The sequence below is a fragment of the Helicoverpa armigera genome, chromosome 12 (genome assembly GCF_030705265.1).
Source record: "Helicoverpa armigera isolate CAAS_96S chromosome 12, ASM3070526v1, whole genome shotgun sequence".
Taxonomy (NCBI): domain Eukaryota; kingdom Metazoa; phylum Arthropoda; class Insecta; order Lepidoptera; family Noctuidae; genus Helicoverpa; species Helicoverpa armigera.
Genome location: NC_087131.1, coordinates 1,515,328 through 1,542,015, shown reverse-complemented (window position 1 = coordinate 1,542,015; position 26,688 = coordinate 1,515,328). Strand labels below are relative to the sequence as shown.

Genomic DNA, 26,688 nt, shown 5'->3' with positions numbered 1-26,688 from the left:
ATTTCTAATTGCAGAGTAAGAAGAAATTAATCATATCGGGCCTTAGTAACAAACAGGAGAAAAGAAGATGAAAATAAGTTTACATAATTAAGAGTACGGCCTAAAATTGGAAATAAACGGTGCGTCAATCTTTGCAGATGTTAATTAAAATATGTGCTGATCAAAGTCAAATTATCTAAATTGGTACACTATTTTATTAAATTGAATTATTTCATTTCATAAAAACAGTGTTACTGAGCTCAAAAAATTATCTCCCTTTTTTGGAAATATCTCTCGCACATGACCGTGAGGTCGAACTTTTTAATCAAAGTCTCAATTATGTATCGGTACATATTTTCAAAGTCATGACTATTTTGAATAAAAGGTTGGTAAATCATTGAAAGACACGTGATCGTAACCTGGGTAAGTCTGACGTCTGAACTTTGCATAATGACCATCGTCCGATGTATAATTTATACAAATGTATCTTTATATTGTAATTTTTTGAAACATTTCCACGGCGCCTGTCCCAAGTCCAAGTTTGTTTTGAAGTTTTTTTTTTAAGTCATTGCTTAAATAAATCTTGTAGATTTATTTTGTACTAGCTTCTGTCAGCGGTTTCACCCATCTGCTGAAAGAACTACTTCCCGTACATGGTTAAGAAGTAGCCCTTATGTTATTCTGGAACAGAAACTATATTACTGCTAAATTTTATCAAATACATCCATGCATGAAAGTGTAATAAACATACATACGTGTACGTATTAGTAGGATTGAAAGATTAATTTAATTTACCCTTAGCAGTAATAGCTATGTATTATAGGAAAAGTACTCAACACTTCATCAAATTACTTACCGGAAAAATGAACTATTTTTAAAACATTCCGATGTGACTAGCCCGAAGTTGTTATTAAACCAGTTAATTGTTGTTGTATCATTAACCGGTCGCGTAATTTCATTAGCCAAATCATTTAGTCGGAAATATCGGTGTACTACCGTTGGTTTTGATGATCGATAGACTTGTCTGTCTGAACTCTGGACATAGACAGTCATCTTATACTCCATCATCAATATCAGTACACATCTTACTATTCTCTTCAGCAACTCTATTTGTTTATTTCCTCTTCTATCTATTTTTTGACTTTCGTCCTTAAATCCATCTTCAAGTCTTTAATTCACAACGTCAAATTCGTCACAGTGTCTTCTTTAGGACAGTTCATCGAGCATTATTAAAACCTGTGTTTTTTCCTGATGTTATTCATCTTGATCCATACTCCAAACCATTCTAGTTATGTCCCATAGTTCTCCGCATTACATGCCAATTAATGGTGATATCCCAATTATTTGTTATTCCTTTGACATTCTTAGCTTTTGTTAAGTCATTGTGTGTTAGCAAAATACACTGCAGATGAACAAAGTACATGTTATTGTTGAAATAAAAGCAATTAATTGCAAACAGGAAAAAAATAGATTTTATTATTTCACGTGATAACAGCTCTGTGCGAAATGAGATGACATGATTTTTTGAATAAGCTTAATCATGATTATTAACTGAAAGATCGAAATACACAGACAGATCCCTGAAGTATTTAATTAATGGAACTAGGCAGGTTGATGTAATTGTCAATTCAACTATCAAACCCATCCTCTTGCCTTAAGCTCAATTTTTATTAGGGCTCGGCGCAGCATAGCTTATTCCTCACACCTATGACTGACTTCATCTCACAAGCAATATTCTTTCCTGCCCTATCGTCTATCACACAGTTTATCCATCGTTTCTTTGGTCGTCAACTACCAGTCATTATGGAATGTTTTCCAAATTAAATAACACTACAATACGTGACTAAACTCAATTGTTAATTGTATTATTGATAAATCTTTTCACAACGTTTATCTTCATTGTACAGATCTTAAGCAATAGCATTTTCTAGAATCTAGTCCAATTTTCTTTAATGGCACAGAAAGTAAAACAAATGAGGACTGATTTAATTGTCAATTAACGCTTGTGGTGCAATAGACAACCGTCTGTTTTATTTATTATGCAACAGTGTAAGATAGACTAAACTTGGCTGCTGGTCCTTAGCTAATGATAATATTGACAGGAAATTGTAATGCAAGCAAGTAAGGCATCATTCAGAAACAGTTAGATACTGTGCGAACTCCAGTAGCGAAACATAAGTAGTTCTATTCAATTCTAAGTCTTCTTCTTTCTGTCCTGTTACCAACATACATAGTTTGCTTCGCTACCATTCCATCCTGTCAGTCTTCATACGCTATTTACTAAGTATTGAAAACCAAATTGGAAGGTCCTCAATGTAAGTAACAATATATGGTTAACGACCTCCTTAAATTGGAAGCTAAGCTAATAGGATTGGGCTTAGGGAATTGGACCGTTAACATGAGGCATTAAGTATTATGTCACATGATGTCAGCAGTTGAAAATTTCACGGAATACACAGTATTTTAAACAATCGAACATAAAAGGCACGCCTCCACCATAAACTCTTTGGATGCGTAAGACAATAAAACGAACTCCAAAATAAGGTACGCTTAAATCCAAATTAAACACTGCAATACAAATGAATACATGACACCTTTAACAGATTTTTTATATCCCATAATAAGGATCAAATAATAACATCAACATATCGTTTTGACGATTTTGTCAAAAGTTTCTAAAATCATCTAATACTTGATTGGCGAACGCTGAAAGTGCATTTTCTTCTATTTATCCTTTTCTTAATATTTTAAGAAATATAATTTACACAAGTTCTTGCAATAACCCGACCGATTTCTCAAACATCTCGCTCCACAATTGATTGAATTATACCTACCTGTGTGGACTTTAGATCGACTCGTGGTGTAGCCGGACAGTCGTTTAGCCGTTGTGTAATTACAATAATTATTTTTATAATCGTTGTTAAGCCTTATGCTTATTAATGTGACCTGTGCAAAGATTCTCAGAAGAAGTAGAACCTACACCTAGAAGATGAAAATGGAAACCGCTGTCTGACTTTCTGGAGAAATATATCGTTGTGAAAATATATCGAGTGACGGTTGGATTTTACTCTTTAAAAGCCATTTGGTAATTTACTGGGCTTAAAAAAGGTAATAAAGCCCTACATTAAAAGTCTTAATGTCGTAGCAACAAAACTCACTGACGCACTCGCTGATGTTTACTTATTGCACCGGTGCCGATGCAGTTAATGATAAACCTGCTTAGTTGCAATTTAAGAAGTCCACGTGCGTCATAGGTACGAACAGGTATTCAAGGAATCAATGAACCCGTCTTGTCTGACGTAATCGTTTCTCTAGGGTTTTCCTCATTATTAGATTGTAGAGAAAAGATATACTAGCCAGAATAACTTGTATTCTATATAATGAATTTGGTGGGATGGAACACATGCAACTAAGTCTGTGTGGTTGAATGTAGATCATTAGAGAAAGAGATGAAGACCAAAGAAAAGATGATGGTTTGTTTCAAATAAGTATCGTATGGACAAGAAACGAAACGTGTGAATTGAAACGAAATTAAATTGTAAAAGGAAAAAATGGGATTCTTAGAAGATTTCAATGGGAGATTAGAATATTTATTTCAATACTTTTAAAGCTAGACACGGGATAAGCCGCAGTATTATCTGCAGTATGATATTGAGTTTCACTTAGAAACTGTTTGTCATCGTTACTTTAAGTTTCAGACACAGATAACTTGTTATTTATAATTTTTGCTGCGACTTACCTATCACAGGATAAGGTTGGGGAGTTTCCTTTGTACATATGTACCTAAAGCACTGCTTGGAAACCGATTTAGATAATCAAGAACGTAAAAATATAGAATCTGAATAAGATCAAAGTGATTGTATGTTACTATGACTGGTGACAGGAGGAATGAAAACTTGAAACATATTGCGTCGACCGAAAATAAAAATGGGAAAAGCGCAAGAAGAAGAAGATACAAGAAGAAAATCGATTGGTGATTTGTTTCTTGAAGAAAAGAACAACACATTTTCCCTTTCACAATATTAGTAAGCAATTCTAGAAAACTTATAAAGGCCAACATTTCTTTACGTTCTAATGCAATATCTCAAGTTGTAGGTCACGTATGGTCGGACGTGACATAGGTACAAGTCAATATATTGCTCCCGTCCTGTCGTCATACAGATATATAGTCTCGTGTGCTTAGTTATATAACATGATAGAACATATCTGTGTTAGATGTTATCATTAGTATGTTGCTATCATCTGTTATTGTTTATCAGATGCTCTTAAAACTTGCTATCATGAACTTGATGATTGACTCATTTTTATCCGAAGTCTGGATCCTAATTTAGTTTCCTTTATGATAATGTGGGACAATAAGTGGGCTGTCATAGTTTTTGGAGCATTGCTCATCAAGCTCTAGGCACCTCTAACATTATTTCCGGCCATATCGACTTTCACACAATCCATCCATCGTTCCTTTGCTCGTCCTCTTCCACTATGTCCAACCACATTCATGGTATCTGCTAAAAAAATATTAGGTGTTTATTATTTATAGTATAAAATCCCATTGATATACCTCGTGTTCGATCGTTATCAAATAGTTGTAGACTTTGAGCATTCAGCACGCGTGATGCCTTATCGGATCTGATTAGATTACAAGAACTATTGGCATTCAGAAAACAAAAACATAATTCAGATAGTGATATTATGTGTCATAGTGTAAAATTATAACCTATTATGTAGAAGATGTGAGGCAAGAAATTGGTGTGTTGCAGTTTTGTTGAGGCAAATTGATTTGTTGCTAAGAAATGGTACATGGACCTATAATAATAATATAGCGATTTGGCTTAGGTTTTAGTAAAAATATTTTAAAATACTAAAACATCATTAAAATACATCAACTTGCCGTTCTATAAAGAAATGAGTTATACGGGAAGACCAAATTTTGTTGCAAATGACCAACGGAGATCGTATAAGCTAAGAAAGAAGATGTGCAAATGAATTATTTTGTCGATTTGAACTTTACTATTTACTTGCAGGGCAACGTAAATACTTTTTCCATTTATCGCGATGTGTTGGACCACTTATTGCAATTGGATGGTGACATTTTATCACTCACCAAGACGCATGCCCAGCGTTGCAAGTATGGGCAAAGCTTAAGGAGTCCGTTGGCCAGCAGTGGATGTTTTTAAGGTGACGATTCTTATCCATGATTGACTTTATCTGTACTTCATTGTTTAATCAAGTAGATTTAGGTAAAGTACTAATAGCTTGATCCTAATTGTGAGTTTAGGTAACCTTTAAACTACTTGTGTTGTTATCGTGATTTGTAGTTACCTACCTCCTTAAAACACGGGTGGTCCTCACTTTATAGGTTGGTAGGAGGTCAAATATCTAGAACGAATTCGTGACCTGGTTGAGTTAGACTTTTCTTTTTTGGGTATGTTTATGTCTTGACGTGACCATTATTTGGAAAATATACAAGTTTGTGGGTCTTGTAGGATTAAACCAATCCAGGTGATTGAAAAACAAACTGTCTTATATAAGGACTGATATTATAAAAGAGTATTAGAAAATATAATTCCTACATATCAATAGAACCTTACCTAGTTTGACATAGATAAGTGTCTTAGAATGTGTTCCTATCATTGTTATCGGTTATGGCAGAATTCCTGCCTAGATATGTACATTAAAGATACCTCAAATACACTATTAGATTACCATATTTTCCTTCTTCGTGCCTCAATTAATCGTTTGACACGTAAATGTTTTTACTATAAGGCCGTGACGATCGACCTTTGCTACTGTTTTGGTTATAACTCGTATTGTATTTCGGGTACGTTATTCTTGGCAACGCAGGGCTTCGATACTCGTCAGGCGTGAATCCAAATTATGTGGGCGCTTAAAACTACGAAAATTCTTAAATATACTCCTTACTGAATAAAATAAGATCCCGATATTCCATCTGCCAGTTGTTTTGCTTACTAAAGATATAATTAATGTTAAATACCAGAGGTGGGCAAATCAACACATGGGAACGACCTTTAATGAAGCGAAATTATTTGATATTCTATGTTACAGCTTTTTTATCGTCCCACTGCTGGGCACAGGCCTCCTCTCACACGGAGAAGGATTGAGCATTAATCAACACGCTTGCTCAATGCGGGTTGGCGATTTCAGACTTTATAGTCCAGGTTTCCTCAAGATGTTCATTTTGAAGGAAGGTTACCTACGTATTGTTTTTGTATGGTATCGTTCAAATGAGGTCTTATGTAACGTATTAGTATTAGGTTTTTTCCACTTCACTATTAGCAAAAATATCGCGAGCGATTTGACTGACATGACGGTGCCCGATACTCTATCTATTTATAGAGATACTGAACTAGGTTCAAGGATTAGATTACTACGTTTGTAAACAGGTTACTAGGTCATTGTTCTAAAGTTTTTCAATAATATTCATCTTATTAAAATTAATATGCACATAGATATTTTGGTCTTTAGATACGCGCGATAAAATAAAGGTTATTTATTTTGTAGCCAATAATGTCTGCATATTGATTACCGTGTCCTAGGTCATTGTCCGATTGACCGAGATAATACCCAAATTGGCTTATCGGTTTGCCTACGGAAATAACTCAAAGTACCTAGTTTGTTCCGGTATTAAGTCCTTCTTAAATGTTATGATTTTTTTGGCATGATTTTCGGAAAGGTTAGCCAAATACTTCTTGGTTAAAAACCTACGTATTTTCTATATTCGTCATGTTACTATGTATGTTATTTAAATGTGCAATTGCCATGTAAACGAGCACGTGCAAGTAACATATTATATGTACATACTTACTTAAGTATGTATGAATATTTTGCATGCTAGTTTTATGCAATTCTATGCTATAATGCTTTATGTTTAAATACCTATATCAACTTTAATTTCAGCTAATCACATTGAAGTTTGTTGCTAAGATTCAAACTTATTAAGGTCATTTTAAATTAGTACAGTCCTAATTTAGGAAGTTTTTTTTTTATCTAATTCTAAATTATTATATGTTGTTTGTGTATAACGACAGGAAGATAACCTTTGGTGTTTTTGCTATCTTCTATCCGTCGTTTTAAGTTCAATATTTTGTTCGTTTTTTTTAAGGTATCTCTAACATGTCCCTCTTCAACCAAAGCTAAAATAGCTGAAGGATATCTATTTCTTTCTCCTTCAACGTACTAAGTTAGTTGATAACTAAGCTGAAATCTTCCCAAACATACTTCACCTGAATTGCCTTCGTCAGATATAAGTAGCTTCCACTTGTTTAGAATGTTGTAATCATATTCAATGTTACAAGAAACTATCATTGTTTTTTGCAATACCTACATATACTTAGTGGCCATTGATTCGAGTGTTTTGCTTGCGGATGCATTCATACAATGTAAACCTCTAGAAAGGTCTGTTTTATGTACAACTTCCATACTTAGGTTCCAGATAGGTGTTTCAAGCGGCTTCGATCCGAAAGTTCCATTTAGTTCACCTGGATAAACATAGCGTATTATATTATGATGATAAGCTATGTCACTGCCAAGTTTTATTAAAATCCGAACATCCTGACAGTTAAAATTATACGTTTATCGGAAAGATTAATGTGGTTTAGAAAGTTAAAACATCCTGTTCTATCTAAAAAGGTATACAATAACTTAGATACAATTATTACCTTCTTGTAATTATGTTATTTATGAACCTAATTAATATGATTTTAAGCATATACTTGGTAATATGCAAAATAATTACAGTAGTATAACAAGTCGTGATAATAAACTTTATGAATGCTGACTCTACCACGTGTAACATCTTCCTTAACTAGATTTTATTATGCTAAAAATATATGTTACTTATATTATTACTACAGTAAGTTAGTAGAACACTTTAAAGTTCAATTTCAGGATTAATGATTAGCGAAGACTTGGCAGGGGTTTCAGCTTAGTAAAATGTTCTTATAGATTTCTTCTTTATGTGGAAAACTAAACTAAAAATAATGTGTGGTTAAAGGGCCTGTACCTCTGTTCCTCAAGTGGACCTGTAGGTACATTGAACATACTTTTGTTTTTAATTATTTACAGTTACACGAGTACCTGCTATTTTATCATATATGCCTATTTTTAAAACTCTTCATTTCTAATCGAAAAGGTCAAAAAACAACCAAAGTTTGTGAGTGTATCACCACAAAATAATCACTGTCACGTTTTTTAATCACTTTTTGAGTTGTTTTTTGGAAAAAACTATGTGTAGATAATTTTTGGTTTTAATTAAAAAGCTGTCAATCGTTAATAGGTACATTTATAAACATATTTAAGTGTTTCTTAAATGCCTAGTATTGCGTATTATCATCCTTCTTCCCTTGCGTTGTAACGTAAACTTTCAGCGATATTGATGAAACACAGATATCGAATGTTATTTAAGTACAATCGTTTATATTTCCTGAAAGTAACTGGTTATTTCCAGTTCACTGACACAGGGTTCTACGTAACTTGACTGCTGAATTGTTCGAAAGAGTTCCAGAACTGTCGTTCTGGAAGTCAAATTGCAGCTGAAGGAATATACCTATATGAGTTTTGGTCCTTAAGTACATACTTAGATGAGTTTTAGTCCTTAGATACCAAGTACGATAAATTACAAAAGGGCATCGGGTTGCCAGGGTAACTGGGTTGAAGAGGTCAGGTAAGCAGTCTCTTCATGAAAATCACGGGTAATCAAAATCAAATTTATTTTTATTTCAAATAGGCCTTTGCAGGCTCCTATGAAACGTCAAATTAATTAATTGCACGGTTCCAAAAAGTTGGTCTCATGGAGAAGAGCCGGCAAGAAACTCCATAGACACTCTTTTAAAAGTAAAATTTTCACAAATATTCACACAACAATAAACATAAAAATAGTAAGCTGATAAAATTATACAATGCAACTGAAAGATAACAGTGAATCAATACAATCCAAAGAGAATCAGCTGCATCATAGTTGGAAAAATGCTGAATAGATGATTTACCAAATGTGTCCCTCAATTTCCATTCTCAGAAGGAGTCATTTGAATATTTCCCATCTTCAAAAGAAGTCGTCTATCAATGTTATTGTAACATTGTTTTGAAAACAAATTATGTAACATTAAAAAATAATGGAGGCATCGTTAAAAACCAGTTTGAACCAGTCATGTTGACAGTTGATTATCATGATTTACATATTTCGCAGACGATTTATCAAAAAATAAAATGGTACGTTTATTGTTTGTACAATTTATCAATAAACTACTACTACTGTCTAAATAGTGATTGATTATTATAGTCTAGCTACTACACTTTAGATTATCGCTTGTCAGTAAAGATACATACCGATAAACTATACCTTATATAATATCTTTTATTTATTACCGTTTCTAGGCCAAGTGGTTCTTTTATCTGTTTTTGAGGTTTGGGGTTTCAATGAACAAGACTGTTTCTACTTGGTCCTTTTCAAGATGGTGCACCATCTTCTTTCTTCACTAAGAAATAATTCTGAACTCAAGTATTTTGGTCCTTTTACCCAAACTTATCATACCTACCCTACTATAGAAATGATTATGTTTGTGTTGGTTGCCAATCTAGATAGCACACACAGACAGATATGATTTTATCTATAGATAGTGTCATCGAACACTTTATGTATTGTCGTGTCCGGATTTTATCATTCAGATTTTCCGTTCAAAAGTAGGTAGGTACCTGATAGAGTTACCATTTTAGCACTTTTATTGTTATCATTGGCGCTTTTTATTAAGTTGATTATGAGTACCTAAACAAGTGATATCAATAATAATCTGATTAATGAACTGTAACATCTACCAAATGTTGAATAGTACCGTAGGCTTCTACTAGTATCTTGAATTCGTGGCAAGAATGAGTTAAATCAAAAAACAAATGAGTATACAATTTTGACTTTTAATCACGTGTACGGCATAATTTTCAAAAATATACTATCAAAAAACAAACATAATTACGTAGATAATGAAACTTGCTAAGTTTATCTCAAGTTTGACTTCAAACGCTTATTGTTTTTAATTTCTTGATAAGTTTTTGAGGCAATTAATTTTTATCATGAAAATGGCTTTTTATATCACTTTTATTTCAAAAGGAAATCACACTTTTGGGTCAGAAACTTTCATGGTCTTAACAATAAGTTAAGGTTAATTTCAATATGCAATTAAGGTTACAGGTTCAATAACTTATTAATTACATATTATTATTTTGGTCCTTTTATCCGCTTTTGATAAAAATCAATTTTTTATATAAAACCTTGATCTCCAAATTCTTGATGACTTGTTGCTAGCAATTAATAAGTTACCTATTTATCCATCTTTGATAGTTAAGTGGTAACTTTGTTTTCATAGAAAGCACACAAGCAGGTGTTTGGGGGAATTCCGCAAATGGTTATTTCTGCCTGATGATAAGTGTACGTCGTCAAGTAAGAGTTTTATCCCCATAAAAGCTTAGCAAACGAAGCTTCGAAGTTGCTTTCGCATATAAATTATGGTCTGAAAAAATAGCTTTTCAACTTCTCTATTTCTTTCTACACGTGGCTGCATAATCGTAACCATATTTGGTAGCAGACCATTTAGTCAGCTGATATAGATGAAATTGCCCATTGATATTCTCATATCGTTCGGTACACCTAGTACAGAGTGCCCCTAAGGCAACTGGAGTAGGATATACGTCATTAAAGCCATGGGACATGTAAAGGGGGCCGGCTAGTGATAAATGTTGTTTCTTCATCAGATGTACTATTATAGGTCGGTATTGCGGCGAATGTGAGTTCGTTTTTTATGGCAAAACCGATGGTGATGAAGTTGGGTATATAGAGTGGTCGTAACCTAGAGGATGTATCTATACTTAAACGGAAAAAGTCGTCGGTATGATATATTGAAACTTGAAGGCAATGTAGCTCGCATCGTGTCTAGTAGGTAGTTCTTTCAAGATTCCTGTGGTGATACCACTGCGAAGTATCTAGTTTAATATAACACCTCGTCGTTTTTACGTCGGGGGTTAAAAATAATACAGATTTAGATGATTCTCTTGAACTATGAAACGCTTGAAAGACCAAAACCACGGTCCACGATGCCAATGTTTCCAGTGCTTTCTAAGTTGGAAAAACAATAGTTCATTAACGAATGTAAATGCTAACAGCCAGTCATTTTAGGATCACGTCATGAGCACGACACTGACTGAAAGTATGCAAACATATGGACAGAACCTTGGCCCCGAGGTCGGACTGACGATTCCGTGCGTATGTTTCTATTTTGTAGTTTTTCTCTATATGTTCTTAGTATTTTGTTTTGATATCGATAGAAGTGATTGTAAGTACCTAAGTCATGATTTACTTTGACAATATTAGAGAGCCTTAATCAAGATAGCTTAGTTTGGTATCACCAAATGTATTCGCATGGTCTGAGTCTGTCTTAAGAGCAAAAAGACAAATAATTGAGATCTGAGTCATGGTAAAAGGTAAATTGGTATGTGTTTTCAAGGAAAATAAATCTTTAGTTTTTCTAAGAAGAATATACCTACATACAAGGGAGCCCAGAGTTTCGCTCTTCGTCCAGTTTCTGCCGATGCTCGCCCCGCCCAATATTCCATTGGGCGCTTTTTGCCTCAATGTGATTGTGTTCGCTTCGGTGAAAAGGCGTCCTGATATAATGAAAAAAAAAGCAATACAATTTGAAGTCCTAGACTAGACGCGTTTAAAGACATTGAACTATTTCGACCTTCATAAAGGTCAGGGGCGTAGTACTCTAAAATCACTATCGCTGCGCATGTGCGAAAACTTGAATGAATATATTTTTCTTCTCTGCATCTCAAGGTGGTTGCGTAACAGTCTATTTTGATGCTCTGTTTGTTGTCTAGCCGACTCATTAGACGAAACAATGTATTGTCGATATGGATCATTGTGATCTGTTAATAATTATAGGTACTATATCGTAATTTAGCCATGTAGAGCCTGAGTAGATAAGACCCGTACAACCTTAGCGATAGGGGTTAATCCAAGTCTTCGTTTTGCTTATAAAACATAGTTTACTTAATTCTCGAGTTGGTCCTATCCGTCCTTTTAGTATATAACAAGGGCAATATACAGATATTGTATGCACGTAAATGGACATGATTATCCACTCATATTAAAATGGATTTAATGGATAATCGTGATAAGTAAACAATACTACTTATATCGATTGCTTGCTTTTATAACTAGGTACCAGAGTTTTCTGGCTAGATAATGTTTGCACGCAAACCTAATTATAGGGTTTTACTTCATAAATACTGTAAGACGTGCATGCAGCTTCTCAATTTATAAGAGAAATCAGCGTGTAATTAGTAGGCTAATTGCTGCTAGGTTCAGTTACGTGTATAGTTTTACAAAGGAGCCAGAGCTCCAAATAGTTATTAATATTTATCTTTATAGAGCTGGTAATTTACTTTGTAGGTAATAATTATTAAATCGGCCTTTCCAATGCACCGAAGTCCATAGCTACCATAATACCTATTTAGTTACATAACATTATCCTATGTTTTGTAAACCTTCCCGTCTGTTAGACATAACTTCCGTCAGTACCTAGGACCACCTACCTCTCTTTTTACCGTTAAGGTAAACAATATTCAATTAAGTAGGAAACCTATTACATTGGAGTTGAAAGATTCGATTCAATCTAAATAATAAATACCTATCTAACGGTATTTTTTGCCACCTCGTCTCAATACGAGGAAACAACAATAATAAACTTGCTGTTATACCTGTTTCTTATTTCCTTTGAGAGATGAATGACTAAGCTATTGTCCTTAGAATTCTCCAAAAATGATTTTAGGGATTCCCTAATCCTATTTCTGAAAATATATCTTGTTGTCGTTCACGGATGTTGTATCAACTGATGTGTTATCGACAAACCTTTTTTATTTACTGACTTTGAAGATGTCATTTTTAATTGTAAGGATAAAGTAAGTTTATGTTATATTTTGCCTACATGATATTTGTTGCTTGTTACAGCTACCTGGTGTCGGGCGATGCCGACGGCAAGTGCTACATCTGGGACTGGAAGACGACGAAACTGTACAAGAAGTGGAAGGCGCACGACGGCGTCTGCATCACGTCTCTATGGCACCCTCACGAACCCAGCAAACTGCTCACAGCAGGCTGGGACGGCGTTATCAAGTACTGGGATTAAATAAAATGACTGACTCCATGATACCACGTTTTAATTTCAACCTAACATGCACCACGAACCGCAATAGAACAACGATAAATATAAACATACATTTTTATAGCTTACATATTTCTTTACATATATTTTTTAATTATACCAAGCGCCCAATGTCATGGTTGAAACGGTCATGGCAAGGTCAGCCTATGCAACCTGCGTATATTTGAAGGGTTCCTCGTAGGCGATGTCGACCTTGTACTCCATGCTGCACTCGCGGCACGTACCATTCTTCATGAACTCATTGAAACTGATATTGTTTTCGTGGAATGCTTCAGTAAGGGCAGTGACTAGACTGTCGATCATTTCTGGCGTGTGGTAGGGGCCGGGCGCGAACCTCAAGCGTTCCTCGCCTCGCGCCACAGTCGGGTAGTTGATGGCTTGCACATAGTGGCCGCGCTTCATAAGCGACTCTGCCACCGCGGCCACCTTGTCCGCGCCCGTGATAGGAACAGGTACTATGTGACTGACTGACGGCAACTGCGGCAGGCCGGCTACCAGGAGTGACAGCTTCAAGTATCGCACGATAGCTTGATGCCTTCCTCGCAAACTTCTGCCCTCCTCACTAGCGAGGAGTCTAATGGCGGCCAGTGACCCCGCCAACACTGGCGGAGGCAGCGCCGTCGTGAAGATAAAGCCGGGGGCCAGAGATCTCACTGTGTCCACCAATAGAGAAGACCCAGCTATGTAGCCCCCAACATTCCCATATGCTTTTCCTAATGTTCCCGATACTATATCAATCTTATGCTGTATCCCTCTCTCTTCTCCTATACCAGCCCCATGTTTACCATATAGTCCTACAGCATGGACTTCATCAACAAATGTAAGAGCACCATACTCATGGGCTATGTTACACATTTCATCTAAAGGACATATCGCACCGCTCATCGAGTGGACAGTCTCAAACACGACTAGCTTAGGAACGCCCGCTGGTGATTGAGACAATAACTCTCTCAAGTGATTCGGATCATTGTGCCTGAATATCTGCTTTGGTGCTCGACTGTTTCGAATTCCCTGTATCATAGATGCATGGTTACCAGCATCGGAAAAGATTAAACATCCTGGCAAAATTTTTGCCAATGTTGATAGAGTAGCGTCATTTGCTACAAAACATGAACTAAATATTAAAGCTGCTGGTTTCTTGTGCAGGTGGGCTATTTCAGCTTCAAGTTTTTCAGTCATCTGAGAGTTCCCGGCGATGTTCCTGGTGCCTCCCGCGCCTGTACCGTACGACTTGATGGCGTTGATAGCTGCATCCTGCACGACAGGGTGGCGGGACGCGCCCAGGTAGTCGTTGGCGCACCACACGGTCACGCGGTGGTTGTCGGGGCCCTCCAGCGCCTGCGGGTACACGCCGTCCGCAGCTAACCGCGACACTTTCCTGAAGATGCGGTACGAGTAGTCTCTCTTCTTGGCACTGATCTGATCGTGGAAGAACTTCTCATAGTGGTACGACTGCATGGGCTCCGTGATGTCCTCGGTCATCTCCTTGGGCGCCTCAGAGATGCCCACATTCTGCTGAATGAAGGGACACTTGGTTTCATCAATGCCAAGAGAACGGAATCCGCGAGTGATCATAGGGCAATAGTTTCCGTATTGTTTCATAAGAGTCGCCCCGTAATTCTTTACGAAGGCCTGGTTCAACGATCCTATGAACGGGCAGCGCATTTTTACTTTTTATGTAATCAATGACACACCAAACACTTGCGACACTAAGTACAGTACTGTATTGTATTGTAAATTATGTTTCTTTACGAGATTTGTGATGAGCGTTGGCTCGCACTGTAGCCGAACGTCTCACAGTATTCGGTCAACTGGTGGCTCGGCCAACGGCACCTTTCATTTATAAAGTTGGTGTCGTCATATCGATTACGTTTGAATATACTTCATTCACTTAGAATTTTATTTTGATTTCGTAAGAGAAAATGTTGCCACGAAGAATTTAGTTCTGACAGACTGTATCTCAAGTTGCCATATTAATGGGGATTTATGGTTTGGATTTTTTGTGGTAGCAACCTGTCTTTGGTCAGGTTAAATTATTTTAATGACTTTAACTTACTGATTGTATAAGAAATCATGATATTCTATTCATATAAAATTAAACAATGAAAATAAACATAAAGTTTGGATTCGGATAAATTGGATATCCACTTGCTAAACAAAAAATGTCCAAGTTGTATTTTATGGCAATGTCCATGACAGTGACAGTACAGTACAGACAGCTGGATCCTGTCAAGTGTCAATTGTAAACACGAAATCGCAGAAGTGAGAATTTATATGTTTCGCTAAAAATAAGAAACGCGACATGTTTTCGCTACAAAATCAATTAGAACTGCGAAAAGTAACTATATCTAGTTTGATAACATGCATTTATTTACCGAGTATCATCACATTTATATCGTATAGAGGAATACTTTACTCAGTCGGCAATGGATCATCGTGTTTCATTTTGGCTCTAATATTTGTGGCCGAGTTATTGAAATCATTCTACTTGAACTCCAGCAATGATATTCACGGGAAGAAGAACAAGGCTAGCAAGAACAGCGCGGGAGATATCGTGAGAGGTTTTGTGTTCCTCCTGTGTGTAAAGTTCACGTTTTTCGTTGGGATTATACTGTTTGGCGCTCCCGTGCTTGAATGTCACGAAGAGACGTTGATGTTATCATCTTTACTGACATTACTGACTGTGTTCCCGCTGCTACTGCATACTGGGGTGGAGTCTTCAATGCAATTGTTGTTTGGAGTTAGAAATTATGGAAAAGACACGATTATTGAGATGCTGGTTAGCAATGCTTTGATGACAGTCTGTGGAGCGTGGGTGGGAGCTGTGGTCATCCCTCTAGACTGGAACACTCCTTGGCAGAAGTGGCCAATACCATGCTACCTGGGAGCTGTCGGAGGATTCCTACTGTCCAATGTACTAACAGTATTAAAAGTCACTCTAATGAGTGCGTCTAACAAATATCCTATATTAAATATACTAGTCCAGATCCTCAATGGGTTTCAAATTTCTAAATAATTATTAAACTGTATTATATTTTGTTTTTATTAAATTATTAAGTGCTTATTTCTTGTTTCATTTAAAATTTTCTTATTTAAACAGTATATGTCATTATCCCGAGTAACTAATTTGTATCCTTATAACTAGTAAAATGTTCATAAGTACCCAGATCCAGCAGAGTACCAACGTTGCATATTGTTGCATATGTTGACCACCATATCATTACCACAATACCACTTCAGATAAGGCTGACTATTAGATTTCCTAATTGGTGACTACCTAAAAGATTGCAATTGATTCACCCGATTGTGGGTTTATAATCCAATGTTAATATTGTATTGTTAAATAATGCAATAATGAGATTGTGCTCTCATAATTCATTACATATCAAGTAATTTTAATTTAACTTTAATTAGGACAAAAATGTCAAGGTATTGTGTTATCTTGGGCAAATAACATATTTTAGTTTCTTAATCTTATCTCAATACTAAAGTATTTATACTTCTTTCGTGATACCTACCATGATATTAATGACAGCTCGTCATCATCGCTTCGCTCACGCTTTTTTATATTTTACAAAATATGTAAATAGATTTCAAAATATTTATTTACAATTTCAAACCTGTACATCTTATCTTTAAAAAAAATAGATCTGTGTTTATAAATACATGTTTCATTTCCATGGAGTAAATAGAACGTAATATTCTACCAAGCCAATTTTTTTTTATAATCGTTGTTCTGGTATCCTGCGGCAGCGGTATCAAAACGCCAATCTGTTGGTTGTTTATTCACGCACATCCACCAATCGGAGTCGACGGCATGACTCGCGCGAAGCTCGTTAGAGTCGCCAACTATCTCTAGCGCACAGTTTTCAAAAATTTTACGCTAGCGCTTTTTGCATTTACGGGTACCTAATTATTTGTTTTCGACGAGCAAATAAAACAACATCTTAGTAAATTAATAATTTTATTTTGTATTTGTTAAATATTTACATAGCCTATTTAATGCTCTATTTTATTAATAAAATATGAAACTTAACCAACATTCGCTTGATCACATTTTGTTTGAATAACTCCTATATATAATTAGCGTTACGAATACCACGCGTTTCTTCAATGTTCAACAGCAATAGACTTTGCAACACAAAGATACGATAGAAAGTAACAATAGTTAACACATCTAAGGCCTTGTTTAACTCACAGGTATTCTAGTGCGAACAATAGAAAAAGAACGATTTATATAGAGCGGTTACACACCTTTTCAAACTTTAACGTTCTTTTTCTCCAAAGAACATCATTATTTTCACGCGGATTCAATTTGTGATGTAGAAGAATTGTTCTGTTTCTTGTTCCTTTTCAAAAGATATATTATAATTTGCTTAGTCAAAGCATTTTTCAATCTCAAACCACACTAGTGCCATCTAGCGGAACGTAACAAGGCAATTCCTCTTCACCGCAACTTTTATCAAACTACCTACCCTACACACACCTTCACGATAAACATCACACAGCTCTACATTGCTTATACAATCGTCGAATAATATTGAAGACTAACATATTCTTCAGAAAGATCACTTACAAATATAACTGTATTAAAAATTGCAATTTCACACACTAACACTCGTAATGATTCACACAGATTTTCTCCTCAAACCCCGCAAATCAGTCGTTTCATAAGTTCTATTGCGGATTGCGGTACACTTATTAGCAATAAAATTAACATTACCAAAGAGTTACTACATATACCTAGTTAGGTTCCTACTGACGCGTAAACCGATGATTATAACTTTCTTTATTTATGAGTCGAAAATTTTCATTTGGGTATTTTATTGCAAATATGTGTATCGTTTACAAAGATCTCTCAGCAAGAACCTTAGTCTACCGGAATTAATAAACATTTTTGGCCTTACTACAAAAACTTTAACAACTGTTTTACACTTGTCTAAAAAAAATGTGGCTCCAAAATGAACCATATGTCAACGTCATAATTTGTCATTTTTTTAGACAAGTCTTAAACTGACGTTAAAAAGTTTTTGTGGTAAGACGGTTAAAATTTTGTCTCAAATGTGGTGGCACAATATTATTTGAAAACAAAATTAGTTTTGTAAATGTAGTTCTATTTATTTATTATTTTGGCTAACAAAGAAAAACAAACCGTTCCACGAAACATCCCCTTGCCATAAACAGTAAACTACGTGATCAATAAATATAAAGTTACAAATGTTATATTCTTCCTATTTTTATATAACAACAGCATTTTTAACAATATAGAATACATAATTATGAGGTAATTGGCAAAATCACTACTAGAATACGTTCCTACTTCACTCCCAAAAATCTACCCACGGTTTCGTGAAACGAGTAACCTGTTATAAAAATGTTCTATTTTATAAAAATATTTTAAAAGTTCAAATATTTCAAGGCTACATCACTGTGAACACTATGGCACTTCGCGAGGCGTGTCGCTATGCCGCTACATGCGAGTGGCAGTGTATTATATTTATTAACGTTGGCAACACTACGAGGGGCCCTACCACCAACTTTGCCGCCAAAATACTTAACCGTTCATACTGCGATAAGTACCAATCGGCACATTCAAACATGCCAGTTCAATAACAAAGCTCATGGGAACTAGTAATAAGTTGGTAGTAAGCCGTTTCAACCACAATGCACACGACTACTTCAACACTGATAATCTCACATGCATCTCGAGAAAGTCATTTGTACTAAGTACTACCATTTATTGAGCGCTCATTGGCCTTCTCTATCCTATTATTGGCCACAATTAGGCTACAGTTACTATCTTACTCGACCTTCGACTTAGGCAATGGAATTTAAAAGCAGCAATAAAATTGTTGCGTGCGATACCTCGTTATAGGCCAAATATACTTTATGAAACAACCCTACTATCATTTCAATTCATTATTCCTTTTAAATCTAACCCGCTAGTACAAACGGACTTTCTCATTCAGCTTTAGGTATATAAAAATCTACTGTTTAGTAGTGCGAGACGAGTGACTGCTTCCGCAAAAATCTTTAACAGCATACATATTTACAATAATCTAACATTATGTACCATTATTAAGCCTATATTAAACTCTATTTATGTAAAAAATAAAAATCTCAATATGCAAAAATTATCAAGCACCTTTATGTAAAAATTAATTGTTAAATATCTAATTGTAGAGAATGGGTGTGTTATATTTTATAACGGTATTACGGTAGTGATACCAAATCTACGTGGTACAAGATATTTATTTTATTAAAAATAACATTTCCTTTGCTACTCGCTAAACAAATACCCTGTCGCTTGAACAGTGAAGTTACAGAGAAATGGGGGCCGCGTGTCACAACGATCAGTAGTCAAAATAATTTGTGATAATAAGGCATAATATCTATTAAGTATGTAAGAGCAGATAAGCTTACTCTGCAAGTGGAAGTTTCCATCTGAAGAATAGGACAACACTGTACCTTCGACTACCTACCTCACTAGGCCAATCCTTATTTCACTCATTCTGTCAAGACCAGGGTTACCATCTATAAGAATAACAGAATCTTTCACTGCATGGAATCTTATCACCCAATAATCACTCGTGAGCACAGTAAGCTTTAACATTATTAAGTAGAAAGGTTACATCAATAAAATGTCTGTTTAATCTATTATTTTTATATGAAAATATAGTACATTATACAAAAAATAGCACACATACCTTCCACAACTAAATACACAGATAACATATAAAAAATCTAAGTACCATTCTTTATAGGTGGTATAGATATATCGGGGTTGCAAGAGATAAAAATACAGTTAATAAGAACATCTAACGATCGATAATATGTCTTATATTAATCATTACAATTAAATAATATAAAATGCACCGCTAATACTAGATTACAAGATATATTCTCAACAATTTTAACTTTTTGTAGGATTTATTCAATGTTTGATATTTTAGCTAAAGTTCAATTTACACGCAAGTTCTTTGGTCAATTAGTTTAATAAGATGGGTTATTTCTGATCAACAGTCATTATACCTTTATTCTTGGCGTATTCTACATCTAAGTCTTACGATCTTTCGAATTTCTGGACCCAACAGTTATCTGATATGTCACTGATAGGAATCTGTAATTATCATTACTCAAATTACAATTTTTCTTACGCCATATACTTTCGACACAACAGTATTAAATAATCAGAATGACTTATTTATTATTTGCACAATTTAGTCCAAGAGATTCGTTTTAAATAAGTTTTTATCGAACATTGAATAAATAACCCACAAAATGACTATAACAGTGGCCTTATCAAAAAGACGAATCACCAATTTTGATAATCACCAATGATTTGTATCGCGCCGTCCATTGGTCCGATTCCAAACGGTCACTCGAATTTAAATTGCAATGTTGCCAGCATATCTTTGTGGAATTCTACTAATCGATTATAAAATTCAAGCAAAATTTATTTACCGCCGATTTTGATGATGTTCATAAACTACTTTTAGTCGGCGCACGCTTAGAATAAAACTGTAAAAATTGCGACGTAATGTCCTAAGACAAATCTGAAACAGCTGTTTGCCCAGGAACCTTTGTAAAACTACAAATGTTGCTGAGACCAGCATGTCATTGAAAAGCGTGAGATACACTAACCAATGTTTGAAAGCGTCCTCTTATATAGAAACACAGAGATAGGTTGGCAACAGGCCCGGAACATGTTATAACAATCAAAATGTATAGCTAAGGAACGTCTGCTGCGTCTTACGTGTTGTTCGTATCCGGTTGGAAGTAATGGAGACCATTTATCTGGAAAACAAAACGAGCGGTGTTAAAAATAGACACAGAAATACACTGGCTGAACAAAATTGTCTACATTCCTTAGTTTCTTCTTTTGGTAAGAATTAAAAATTCCCGCAACATTCTGCTGGACTATGTGGATGTTGTTTAAGAATCCTTGGATTTTATATACGTATACGAGTATCAAAACGTATCTAAAAAAGATCAGGATATGAAGTCTGTTCTCGCGAGATTTTACCTAGTAGTAGCTGCTCAGATGACCCACTCAAACAAATGCCAGAAGACTTCTTGAGTTAGTAAACGTCTAGTCCAAAAAGCATTAGGTACTAAAAAAGCTCCTCATTGGTTGTAAACGCATTCATTACACCAGTCAAATTCTTAGTTACTTCCTTCTTCTTATTTATTAATATCTCCTTCGTTATTATAATTCTCAGATTGTATGTGATCCAAATTCCCACTCACCGTCATATCATACTCAGTAACGAAGGCAGGCACGTCGAGCTGATCGCGCGCCATCACAGAGTACAGGTACTCCACGCCGGGCAAGTTGTGTACCTTCGCCTTGATAGCCGGCGCCATGAACGTTGTGAACCACCAGGTCATCATCTGCAGATAGGAGATGGCAATCAGTTGGTGTGGTGAAGATGTGTAGTTTGCTATGATGATGAGATATTTGAAGGTGGAAAAAGAAGTTATTGAATGTGGAATGGAGGTTAAGGTTCAGTTTACCTTTGTCCAGAATGTGGGATGTACGATGTAGAATGCTTTCAGGTTCTTCTTATATCTGTAACGATGAAAAATACCAGTTATAGGAGATGACAATAATGCAGCTTAATCTACGAATAGGCTGACATATTAAGTTATCTATTACTGAAACTGACAGCTCCGTTTTTAGTGGCGAAACTTGGTCCGAGGCTTAATTCACTCTCTTCTACGATCATATTTTTTTTTGCAATTGTTGCTTAGATATCTTCTCCAAGTGATTGTAATGACCTGATACAAATAGTTATCTACTCTACTACATACTTGTAAGGCAGCACGGTGTACACCTCCTTGAGCCAGGAGAAGGGAGGGTGGTTGGCGGAAGATGCGAGCGTGTGGAAGTAGGCGATGACGTAGTCGCCGCGCACGATGGGGTCCAGGAGCTTGATCAGGTATAACAGCGCCTGCAATGACAAAAGATGAAGGTAAAATATTTGTATCTGTCTTTGAGCCTCTGGACTCCTCATAATCAGTAATAAGTTGGGTCTGTGTAAAATCTGATGACAATTTCAGGTTGATAATTAATATTGGTCTTTAGCTTACGTTGCTATTACGTAGGCCCTCTAGTTAAATAATTGTAAGTATTTCAGTAACAGATCTATTACGCACACATTATCTTTTACCAAGACCTGTCATGTCTTATTTTGGAGCATCCAATCCATCACCTTCATTACATACGAGTAGCTAGGTATGTCTACACAGCGCTGTTAATAGCATAAAAGGGGGAAAAAGAAAGTTTGGTTGCGAGCTGCCATCTGACATTGAGTCTTTTATCAACTCCTGTAAAATGACCTCTCTGACAATATTCAAAACTGTATACAAAAATTCAAGAAAATCCATTATATTTGTTTTTTCTCACCTTGTCCAAATCGATATCACCAATAGGGAACCACTTCCCTATAAACACGACGACGGGTCTCCCGAGGCGGTCGACACCACTCTGGTACAAACAGCCGATGCCTGAGATCTCGCTCAAGTCCTCTGTGCGCGCGCGCCGGAGAAGACGCTCATATCTGTGACAAAGAGAGAGAGGATTGTTAATACTTTGTTCTTATGGTTTAGAGAAGATTTTTAGCAGTTTTGGCATTGGTATTTTTACTGGGTGAGAAATCGAAAATCATCAAAGGGTTCATAAACAGCATTCTGTTTTACATACATATAAACCATGTCATTAGGTATTTTTAATGTTATTAGCAAATTTCTTATTTGCTTTTGTGTTCATAGACGACCGTTTAATTTTAATCTGGACATCTAAATATCAACATACTTAGTGGGGAAATGATGATGTCATACAGTAGAAAGACCTTTTCAAAATCAGAAATCAGAAATTTTATTTGCTTAAAAAAGAAATAATAATTATCGATTGCTTATTCCAGGCAAATACATTTTTATTTATTTAGTCACCAAAGACTGTGGTCATCGCTTGAGGAAAAATCTAACGTCTATTAGGTATTTCTGATATTTGGATAGGCACTTGACTTTGCTATACCTACCTAGAAATCCGAATCGATACCGACAATCCACCTAAAAATAAAATTTCCTCCTATCAAAAATCACCCAATAAACTTATTCTTAATACAAAACTAATAAACAGAACTATTTATTTTTATATGATGTTTGCGTCTCGCCCTTGGCCTAAAAAGCTCCTATGGAGTGACCAGTTTAACAAGAACTGTGGCCATGAACCTATTTCTGGAGTACTATTCAAGCTTCGGGTGTCAATCGAAATTGGTGGGCTTCTTGTACAAACAGGTCTATTTTGAGTTCGAATATCCATCACTGCTGAAGAAAAGTGAGTTTTGGGAAACAAGACATGAATTCTCAGGAAGGAAAAACGTATTGAAACTCACTGAATTGTATTTAATAGCCGTCTGTTACTAATAACAATACTAATATCTGTGTGTGTAATAAAACCTTCTTCATAAATCGCAGGACATTGTTTTATGTAGTGAGGTATCAGAACGGAATTTTGTAATAGCCACACTGAAAACCTAATAAAGCCATAATTCACATAATAACTTCCGTATAATTTATATTCAGTGCCAGTAGTTCCGCAGCTAATTTAGTCGCGTGCCTAAGACCTTTATAATGTGCTCTGTGCAAATTGACACGACAATGCCTTTTTCTATATGCATTATAATTTACCAATCATTGCAGTTTTTTTTTCTCTGGTAATGTTTAAAAAAATTGATTTTTACAAACTTGCGAATTTTCGGCAAAAAGTCTGTTGCGGGAAATCTAGCGTAGGTATACCCACGCAAGACAAAATTCGCTACTTTTTTTGTTTAAAAGTTCTAGTTTAACACAATTTAGTCTTATTATTTCAATAATTAAGTTAATCTGGTTAACATCTTTTTTCGAGATCACATCGTACAAGGGGGCTTGGAATTTATGATAGAATTAATTTGAAGCTTAATGTAGATCATTTTGTCAAACAAAATAATGCTTTATATTGTCTTTGATAAGATTGCAATTTGTTCACATATAGCACAAATTACGTCTTTAAAAATATGGAGAGGAACAAACATGGTCGCAACTACGTTAATATTTGTTTTAGAATTAAAATATTTTAATTGCAAACACGTTCACGGAACCGCATTGCGGTAAGTTTTATTGCGTTGTCAGTATTTAAAATAACATGTGACGATCTTAACGAAGATTATTTGAAACTGTACAATCATTGTTCTCACAATACAAGACTGAAGTTTCTACGTCATAAAGAACAGTTCTTAATTCATATTTGATTGAACGTCCGCACCAATTTTCCGCAAAGAAAAGTCGTCAAGACATTTCATATCACGCAACCCTTGAAAAAAGTACCGTTCCATACAAAAACAATGATTAATCGACGTTCCGAGTTCTATAAATAGGCTGTATTTTATGCATTATTTATTACAATCAATGAAAGGTAGCAATGAGTCATGTTCTATGCTTTGTTTGAACGCCTGAAGCCTCGTTTGTATACACTGTATTTATAGTGCGCTGTTCCATTTCGGTCCACGTGGGGTGGAATTGGAATTATGCGTCTGACGTCAGACATTCATTGAAACAGTGTCATGTTGATTTGTGATTTGACTTAGGTATGGCCATTTCGGAAGCTGCCTCTAGAGGGAAATTCCTATCTAATTATGAGAGTTTCCACACAAAATAGTGGTAGGTAAATACATAATATAAAAAATAATATGACATTTGGAAAAAACTACAGCACATATTTGCTACATTCTGAAAACTACGTATAAATTCTACATCACCACTGTCTGTCATTACTGCAACTGTTAGACTTAACCCATTTCACACATAAATAGGTTACAAGGTTACAAGGAAAACAAGACACAATTTGTTCTACCTATAGTGAAAAATATTTACCTTTAAGTATATGGTATTTCTGCATTTTCCGAATTTAGAGTGATATTAATAAATCGTGCGCTTTCGCTGGAGTGTTTTCAACCTGAGAGTATTTCGGGAGGAAAAATAAACACATATATGCAGCTAAGTCTGAATTTAGACGATGCAACGTCAATGGTTTCGCAATTGCTACCATATGTGATTGAAAGCTCAATCAACAACTTTCGATTTCACACTCCCTCTGTAGGTAGTTCATATGTTTGTATTATTTTCAGCCATTAAAAAGTATGTCTTAGACGCCAATGACTGTGTTTCGGATGGCACGTTAAACTGTAGGTCCCGGCTGTCATTGAACATCCTTGGCAGTCGTTACGGGTAGTCAGAAGCCAGTAAGTCTGACACCAGTCTAACCAAGGGGTATTGGGTTGCCCGGGTAACTGGGTTGAGGGGGTCAGATAGGGCAGTCGCTCCTTGTAAAGCACTGGTACTCAGCTACATCCGGCTAGACTGGAAGCCGACCCCAACGTAGTTTGGGAAAAAGGCTCGGAGGATGATTTTCAGCCATTAAAAAAATCTTTTTTTCCGAAAACTGTCCCCCAAAATATATACTTTGTTACTTCAAAAATTGAAACTGCATGAATATACGAAAACATGTTATATTTTTCACACAAAGTTTTATGATTCGTAACAGCATACCTACCACGCCACGCCTTCTCATAGAAAGACCATATAACCAAATGACATACACAATGACCACAATAACATAAAACATCGCTCAACTATGTTATAGTTATTTTTATGACTAGAACGCTCGTGAGCTCTTTACGTGCATTTTATGGTCTTTCAATATGGTATGGCTTTGACCCATATTGTAGTAGCTTTGAAGTTTTCTCATCATTTGGGTTTAAACTACCAATTTGGTAGAACTTTTATTTATTTATTTATTTATTTATACAGCATGGAAGACTTACAGCAAGATAAAACACATTGTAATTTTGAATGGTAATCGGATAGCCAATAACAAGTCCTCACGTTTAACACTAGACTATAAAAATATATTTATTGAATAGGTAACCTTAGAAATCTGGCAAGTATCAATATATCTAGCGATTGACAAAATAGTAAGAGCTTTTTAACCGAGATTGACTAAAAATTAGGGAAATCATTCCAAAACGTATGGAATCGAAAATATGTGTATAGCTCAGATAACCCAATTTGTTATTTGGTGTCGGCGCAGAAAAGACACGTTTGTTCTCTTAAAAACACTCTTAGGCTTCAATACTTTTTAACTGTTTATTAAGTATGTATAGATATCCAGTAAAAACCGCATTTAATCGTATCTAATCCCAATGTCACTCACTACATATTTAATCTAGAATTGTAAGCCGACCTTATGCATGTATTAATAGCCTACGCATAGTAAATGCCTCGTTTAGACGCACTGTCCTATCTATATCTGTTATATCTAGTCCGAACTGGCCGCCAGTGTCAATGCTAAGTGCATTAGTGATGTATATGAACTTAGAGCATTGAACTAGCTGGAGATGCCTTTGTTGTGACTTTCCCTCTGATAAAAGGTGTAAGA

The 26,688-nt window shown here is 35.5% G+C and overlaps 4 protein-coding genes across 6 annotated transcripts in view; 2 read left to right on the top strand and 2 right to left on the bottom strand.

Annotated features, from left to right (window-relative positions):
- Window positions 1–13,193, top strand: part of LOC126054186 (pre-mRNA-processing factor 17) — a 28,181-nt gene extending 14,988 nt beyond the window's left edge. The window contains exon 11 of the mRNA XM_049838668.2: window positions 12,995–13,193. Coding sequence (XP_049694625.2) covers window positions 12,995–13,172 — 178 coding nt within the window. The 3' untranslated portion in view covers window positions 13,173–13,193. The remainder of the gene's footprint in view (window positions 1–12,994) is intronic.
- Window positions 13,187–15,017, bottom strand: LOC110378575 (5-aminolevulinate synthase, erythroid-specific, mitochondrial). Its single transcript, XM_021337899.3, has one exon. It carries the CDS (start codon window positions 14,871–14,873, stop codon window positions 13,353–13,355), a length of 1,521 nt encoding a protein of 506 aa, XP_021193574.3. The 5' UTR covers window positions 14,874–15,017; the 3' UTR covers window positions 13,187–13,352.
- A 400-nt stretch (window positions 15,018–15,417) lies between these two features.
- Window positions 15,418–16,268, top strand: LOC110378576 (phosphatidylinositol-glycan biosynthesis class F protein). The gene has a single exon (XM_021337900.3). The coding sequence runs from the start codon at window positions 15,511–15,513 to the stop codon at window positions 16,222–16,224; it is 714 nt and encodes a 237-aa protein (XP_021193575.1). The 5' UTR covers window positions 15,418–15,510; the 3' UTR covers window positions 16,225–16,268.
- Window positions 16,269–19,442: 3,174 nt separating this feature from the next.
- Window positions 19,443–26,688, bottom strand: part of LOC110378580 (protein GDAP2 homolog) — a 76,666-nt gene continuing 69,420 nt past the window's right edge. For all 3 annotated transcript variants that reach the window (XM_021337916.3, XM_021337915.3, XM_021337914.3), the window contains exons 8-12: window positions 22,618–22,771; window positions 22,023–22,162; window positions 21,726–21,780; window positions 21,459–21,602; window positions 19,443–21,005 (exon numbers count right to left, since the gene is read on the bottom strand). In XM_021337916.3, coding sequence (XP_021193591.1) covers window positions 20,961–21,005; window positions 21,459–21,602; window positions 21,726–21,780; window positions 22,023–22,162; window positions 22,618–22,771 — 538 coding nt within the window. In that variant the 3' untranslated portion in view covers window positions 19,443–20,960. The remainder of the gene's footprint in view (window positions 21,006–21,458; window positions 21,603–21,725; window positions 21,781–22,022; window positions 22,163–22,617; window positions 22,772–26,688) is intronic.